The sequence below is a fragment of the Agelaius tricolor genome, unplaced genomic scaffold (assembly GCF_023055355.1).
Source record: "Agelaius tricolor isolate 1412-34295 unplaced genomic scaffold, bAgeTri1.0.p SCAF_3, whole genome shotgun sequence".
NCBI classification, from domain to species: domain Eukaryota; kingdom Metazoa; phylum Chordata; class Aves; order Passeriformes; family Icteridae; genus Agelaius; species Agelaius tricolor.
This window is the reverse complement of record NW_027269263.1, coordinates 57,278,776-57,286,314: the sequence shown is the minus strand read 5'-3', so window position 1 is coordinate 57,286,314 and position 7,539 is coordinate 57,278,776. Positions and strand designations below refer to the sequence as shown.

Here is a 7,539-nt window from a genome sequence, read left to right as displayed (position 1 = left end):
TGATTTTAAGAATTGCCAGCTTGGTCTGTTTGGAACAAGGTTCCTTAGGTGCCACACTCTTGTTCTCAGAGCTTGGGAACAGCGGTTTTCATTTTTTGGTTTGCAGATAAAGCGAGAGTGCGTATTGCTCTGTGGTCCTGCTTCATTCATTGCTCCAGGACCTGTTCCAAGGGCTGTGTTATCCCCATAGGTGGGATGGGGAGATCTCTTAGTTTGTGTTACTTGCAAAGTGCTGTTCAGTGTGATGTGCTAAATATTAAAAATAACTTTAATGTTTGCTTTAGAATCTAGGTATTTAGTGGAAGAATTTGGTTTATGATTTTATGTAAAGCCCACATGGCTTGAAAAGTCTAACATCAGAATTCTTTGTTGACATTATCTTTATTGAAGCATGGATCTTTAGCTTGGTTCACCATAAAGTGAAGCATTTGATTTATGATAATAGACAGTTCAGGGCTATAGGGGCATTATAACGTTGCTGGTGTAGATACAACTTTATCAGAAGATACAAACATGACCCGCAATAGAAACAAACACCAAAGAGAACACAAGGAAACATTCACTGCTTACAAATCACTTCATTACTACAGACACCAAATGGCAGTTACTGTAAGTAAATCAGTTTCAGAGAACTGACTACATTTAGACAGGGAATTGGGAATTTCTGTTTGGGGCTTAATCCACAAATCCTTAGTAGAAAAAAGTTTAATGTCAAGCATTCTTTTTTTTATCCACAAAACAATGCTAACCAACAGACATATCAAAGAATAAGACCGAAGGATATCAACGCCTTTACAACTACTTTTGCAATTTTCTTCTGGATTAGGTACTTAGATGATTTTTTTAAATACATTTTGTAAGAAGGTAAATAGCCCAAAAAAATCAGCAGCAAAAATATTACAACAACAAAACAAGTAAATACAGTGCCAATGTGTCATGTTGTAGAAGAGAATACGAAGAGGACAAACAATGATAACTTAATCATTTAAAATGACACAGAGCTGAAATACAGTGCACTTAAATAACTATGTGACAAAGAATGTTAAATTCTGTACTTAGTATGTAGGTTTTTATAAACATAAAATCTGAAAAGTCTTTGTGCTTAAACTTTTTTTCCTGTTAAACAGAATTAGTTGCTTACTTCCAATACTGCCACTGTAACGGATATTACAACAGATCACAATTTTCACAGACACATCAACATTAAAACATTTACCTATGAGAAAATAAGTCACTTCTCATTAGTTCACAGTGCGAAAAAGTGGTGTATACTCTGTCTTGAAAAAGGCTTTCAGTTATTCATCAAGCCAGTTGCGGAAAAGTCCTGATACCAGATGCAGTGCTAGATTTAAAGAATGGAAAGCAACACATCACATGTTGGGAGGAAAAAAAAATAAATTTCTCATTTCTTCATGGATATCGTCTAAGTGACCTTCGTCTTCTGTTGTAGAAATGCCTGAGCCCATGTTGCCGTGAAAAATTCATCATGTAATTTTGTTTGCGAGTGCTGTCAAAGGGTGAAAGAAGAGAAGTGTGTCAGTTTCTTTCACATGTAGTGTAAATTCTTTTCTAGCAGTGAGCTAGTGGGACTGATTCTTCTTTGTCCTTGCACAACTTTTCAAGTCTGTGCAAACTGGTGTGAAGCACACCCTTTGTTAAACTGCAAAGGTACAAGGCAATTGAGAATCTGTCTCACTTGGCTTTCATTTACAGTAAATTATCTTAGGGAAAGGTTAAGAGCTTTCAGCTAATGAAAACTGGTGCTGCCTAGGGCCAGATTCACTAAAACTTCACTTCATAACATTTCTCTGTGGGGGTTTTATACTCCAGTTATCCTTCTCTCTTTGATCATTAACTGCTTTATCTTGAGAACAGAGGAAAAGCTTTATCTTCTTTTACCTTAGAGAAAGTGAAGTACAATACTTTTATTCAGATTAATGTTTCCTTCCCCTATGCACCCTCTTCCAAAATGAAACGAAGGTCTGGGAAATAAGCATCATCATGTCTGGCAGGAGACCAAGCAAGAGAGCCCAACTGCAGCTGAATTTAAGAAGGCACACTTGTTTGGAAGACCTACCTGGAGTACAAGGCCCATCCCACCTCGTGTAAGTTTCTACTTCTCCCACTGAGGGAAGAAGGAACCATGAGAGGGCAGATCTGTGAAGACCTGCAGTCAACAAATCTCCCATTTGTGGTTTCAAGGAATGTTTTTACAAGTGAGTTTTGTCTGTGAGTAAGAAGTGAATACTCATAATGTAGTAAGTCATACTTTCCTCTCTAGTGCATAAGCTTATTTTTAGTGAATATGGCCCTTAGGAAAAAGGAGTAATTGTATGCTTTGCAAAATACCTGGTTTCCCATAACCACAACCAACCTTTGCTGTAGTATGCTAATTTAACCTAAAAATGTGTCTAACAAAATGATGCCCTTTTCATGAGCTAATCTTGAACACAATTGACCAAATTGATTAATAGTTGTCATGTCAAAATCTAGATTATAAACCTCTAAGTAAATCCAAGTAATTTCCTGACTAGTTTTCCAAGGCTTTGCAATTTTTTATTTTTTTTCCCCCATTGGAATGTACATGCAAGAATGAAATAAAGACCAGCTCCTGGTGATAATGAAAGAAAACAGATGTACACTTTCCTCAACTTTTGGCACTGTCACAGTAAGGTAGAGCTCTAGATCATCTGGCAATTGAGAGAGGGGTTAATGTTGGCTTATTCAAGTAAAAAGGAAAGGTCTGTGCTGATTTGTAAGTTTTGTGTGAGGGATTGATAGTGGTGAGTTTATGTAACTTTAAAGCCGCTTGGTAGCTCAAGTGCAAAGCAGGACTGAACATCAGTGTTCATTCTGGTCCTTAAGTCCTCAGGGTGGAAGGTCACTGTGGCTCCAATGCCAGCTGTCTCACTGATGAAGGCAGGAGGGAAATTATGACCCCAAACCCACTCCTGAGAGTGGCTGCCATTGGTCATGAAGCTTGAAGAAGTTCTTAATTTTCCCTTGCCTTTAATTCCCATTGCCTGGAAAGTGGGTGGTTCCTCAGACAGAGGGCCTTCACAGCCACATCCCACCTCTCAGGAGAGCATGCTGAGCCTGAGGTGAGGATAGAGCCCCTATCTGCTGGGAGAAGGCTGCTCTGCAGCCAAAACATGCCAGATGGCCCTGGGAGAAAGCACAGCCCAACTCTGAGCAGCTTTGCTCTTTGCTCTGGGTACATGGGACCAAACAGAGCCTGCCAAAGTGTTTGGCTGAAAAAATTGCTTTTCTGGACCTGGTTAAATTTAGGAGTGAGCTTGGTTTTGCTAGCCTCAGCTTGGACAAGACTTGGACAGATGGGGCACATGCTGTGCTGCAGTCCTTGTCCCAGGAGCCTTTTCTGTCCTGTCTTTAGTCTGCCTATGTCCAGCAAAAGTTCAGCAGAGATGTTCAGGACTGGTTTTGGACACTGCTATGTGCACCTGGCCTATATTTCACTTCAAATGGCCAACCATTTTGTATCTGGCCTTAAAGGGATGATGAAGATGTCTAAAACAATGAACAAAGAAAAAAAAAAGGAAAAGAAAGAATTGAAAAAAAGGAACAAAGAAATGCTTACCTAGTAATGTAGAAGGGATCTACTTATTTTTATGAATATAATTGTGTTCCATTGAAAGATGATCAAGGTGTTAGAAGGAAGCATGTATTCATGTCTTACACTGAGTACTATAGCAGTGCAATGTGTGAAAAATAAGAGAAGTCTAAATTCTCAGGAACTCAATGTGATTTTTTTAACTTGCATTAATGTAGTTCAAACTTGTCCTCACTGACATGAGACAGACTTTCCAACTACTGGTTGGATGCCACAGAAGAACCTTGATGCCTGCTGTAGAAATACTATGATTTTCACTCTTTCCATGGGTAAATATGTATACCCTATGCATTAAATTACAGTATTGTATCATATTGCACCACAAAATCAGAGTAGGTGTGGTTGTCAGAATCAGTGGCAACTTGAAGACACTTTGTGAGTGTGTAATGGACTGGTCAGCACCTGCTGAGCTTTCTGTCTTTTCTGTGCATTCACTGAACCATCAGTCAGTCAGAGAAGTTCAGATCCAAAGTAATTATCTGTGTATTACTGATGGAGCACAAAGCAAAAAAAAAACCCCAAAATAATTAGCAGGATTGACTGCTGTACAAACTGTTTGAGAGTTTTGAGTGCACTACTGAAAAATAAATAGAAGATAATACTGCTTGAATTTATGTAGGAAACCCTAAAAAATGTTCCAAGGAAGTACCTGGAGTTGTGCTAGTTGGATGAAAGCAATATGCAGCCAATGCAGAAAAGCAAAGACAAAACTATCTAGGGCGTGTTGAAAAAAACACCTACAATAAAGCAATTTATGAGAAGGAGTCTCTCTGGACTAAAGTCTCTTAGTGTTTAGTAGAGCATTATGTTTATTGCATGTTTCCTAAACTACAATTTGAACTACAAGGCTGCAATTTAAAGTTTATGAAAATGGACCAAAGCCAAACTGAGTGAAAAATATGCAGTACACAACCCCAGTAAATACTAATGTCTTTCCTTATTTGTGTGTTTTTAATTGATGGGGCACAAAACAGGAACAAAATAGAAACAAAAAAAATTGAATAACAAAATTAAACATGAAAAAAGCCTTAGAACACAGCAAAAGTATGTCCCTCAAGACTAGGTTTGGAGTAAATTTTGATGCTGAATTACAAATGCTTTGTTAGGCAGGTACTGTAATGGAAAAAGTCATGTGCTCTGACTGAGGGCTCATATCAATGGCAAATATTCTTTGGCTTTGGTGGAGTCAACACTTGAACCCTGAGCTCAGTAGCTATACTGGTGAGTGGTGTCCATTAACTGCAGCAGCACAAAGCAGCTGGGTTATGTGAATAAAAGCACTGCCTGGGGACTCTGGTTCTCTGTCCAAGGGGCAGATTGACTGGCATACACTGCCTGACTGCAGCTGCATCTCTGTGGTCATTTATTGCAAAAAAAAGTGGGAATTGCCCCTTGGCTGCTCATACAATGCTCTGGGGGCCCTCCATTGGCAGGTCTCACTGTACCCTATCTGAAGCAGATGGAGAAGTCCCATTGCAGCCTTGGTGAAATTCCCACTGCACATTATTCCCATTGGCACAATCTACTGAACAATTTCTGCTAAGTTTAACTTCCCCAATGCTCACTGAGGAAGCAGTGCAGGATCAGGGCCCTCAAGAGCTAAGTGGCACATCTCAGAGTATAAATGATTTTCCACCAACCCATCATTGACAAAACTTTGTGAAAGAGCTGCAGCTGTAACAGAAACATATATTTAATACTGATTCAGGGAAAGTACTTACCTTATTCTAGTGTAAAACCAATGACAGCAAACAATGAAATACAACACAAGTTAGAAAATGCCTTTCAATGCATGCAGCACTGTGATTAGTCATAAAACCCTGATGAGGTTTAGAGGCAATATAGGACTTTTCATCTCTTTTGAAAATAAAAATTGAACAAATTATTTCCTCAGCTTTCAAATCAATGTTTAGATTTTTATTTTCTATAAAATTCAGCATGCACTTTTTAGAAACATAATAGAAATGTCATAGAAGCACAAACCGCATCATATTAAATTTGGCATAAATGTTGTGAATATTCAGATAGTCACCTAATGTTTGAACTACTTATGTTCTTTATCATAAATTTGTTGATACTTAATTTAAATGCATTTTTCAAATCTTTGCTTTTTACTAAAAAAAAGGAAGCTGATGAAAATGCTTTTCCACATGAACACTTATTAAATCTAGAATATACAATTTGTATTTAACTTCTGGTTAAATCTAGAATATGCAATTTGTATTTAATTATTCCAAAATAAGGATAAACATTCTTTGCACCAAATGCAACATAACTTCTCACTAAATCATTTGTGCCAAAAATGTGAGAATATCTCAACAATGAAGAGCATGGAGTGATGGCTATGGAGGGATTCATTCTGTTATCTATCAGTTAACCATAAAATAGTAGGTGGGGATAACATTTCTTGCATTCCTTGTGCAACTTATATTCCTTTGGATCACATTACAAGTTTTGGGGTAAAGAAAACAATCTCAGACCCTTAGTGTTCATCTTATAACTATCCTTTATTTCTCAGTACCTTTGACTTTTAATTAAGTTAATGAGATGTCTCTAAGGGCCTGCCCTATACACAAAGAAATGGCAGTTGTGTAATGCACATGCAAGGAGGTGTGAGGTGTGTGTGCAGTGGGCAGGCTGAGAGCTGTGCTTCCAGGGAAAAACAATGTGCAAATGAAATGCAGAATCGGACATGGGCTCTTCTTAGGGCAGAAGTACAGGGGCACAGAAAAACTCTTTCTTAAGCCTGGGATAAAATACTTTCTTATTCTAAGAAGAGCCACATGGAACACATGAGAGTTGGGCCCAAAGCTTTCTTTACAAATGGAGAGAAAAAACACTGCACTAATGAGGAATAATCAGCACTGGATTATAAAAGGGACTGGACAACTTAACAACTTGCATCCTCTCCCCACCACAGGACAGACATTGACTGTTGTTAAGTTGGCAAGTTCAATTTAATGTTTAACATTGTCAACACAGATATTTGGTTTCATCTGTTTAAAAGAGGTGCTCAATTTAAGTTCATTTGCAGCTGCATCACAATCTTAAAAATATTGCTTTTTATTGAGTGATTCAAAGAGTTCATTCAGAAGTGGAATGATTTAAAGTAAGATGCAAAAGCATCCATCTTTGGTCTTTTATATCACTGCCAGATATTTTGCATGCATGTATAATCTGCAGGTTGATCTTTTTCCCCACAGCAATTTTCTTGGGGGCAAAAAGGAATCAAAGAAATGGCATCCTGAAGGCATGTTTGCTGGTGAGAGGATGGTGGCCCTTGATTCAGAAATTGGTTGAACTAAACAGTGTCATGACCCTGGCTGTGCTTCAGCTGCAGCAGTATCTGCACTATGACTTGGCAGCTAGGCCTGGGACAGAACTGATTGCAAGCCTTTGGATTGCTGAGAAGAGTTGGGCCATGGAAGCAGACATTCACAGATATGCCCCTGGGGTGAGTACTCTAGGGAGGAGCAGGGACATCCCCTGTTTTGGATGGGAAATGAAACCAAGAAAATCCTTATTTTCTTTGCCTTCCTAAGATCAGCTCTGCCTGCTGGAGGTGCTTTCCCTGCAGCCCTTAGCCTGCTCAAGGAGAGCATGGCTCACTTGCCTGGGGGCTGAGGGAAAGCTGGCACAGCATCTAGCTGTGCACCTGGGGGTGCAGGCAGCCAGGCCAACACACAGGCTGGGAAAATGAGACCTCTGTCACCCCACAGGGTAGGGAAGAAAACACAAGAAGAGATGTGTGGAAAGCCAGGAATTTATCTATGTCCCAAACCACACCTCCTAGTGTAGGCTGGCTCCTTGCTCCAACACCTCACAGGCTGAGGCTTGCCTGTTGCGTCAACGTGGGTACACAGATCACAAAGATGAAAATCTAGGACTGAAACCAGAGCCAGTGAGGA

General features: G+C 39.3%; 1 protein-coding gene across 2 annotated transcripts in view; it reads right to left on the bottom strand.

Moving 5' to 3' along the window:
• Positions 1–362: 362 nt before the first annotated feature.
• RELN (reelin) overlaps positions 363–7,539 on the bottom strand; it is a 283,789-nt gene continuing 276,612 nt past the window's right edge. Inside the window, exons 64-65 of one of the 2 annotated variants that reach the window (XM_071423955.1) lie at positions 5,353–5,488; positions 363–1,507 (exon numbers count right to left, since the gene is read on the bottom strand). In XM_071423955.1, coding sequence (XP_071280056.1) covers positions 5,359–5,488 — 130 coding nt within the window. In that variant the 3' untranslated portion in view covers positions 363–1,507; positions 5,353–5,358. The remainder of the gene's footprint in view (positions 1,508–5,352; positions 5,489–7,539) is intronic. The other variant, XM_071423956.1, reaches the window with a different exon arrangement.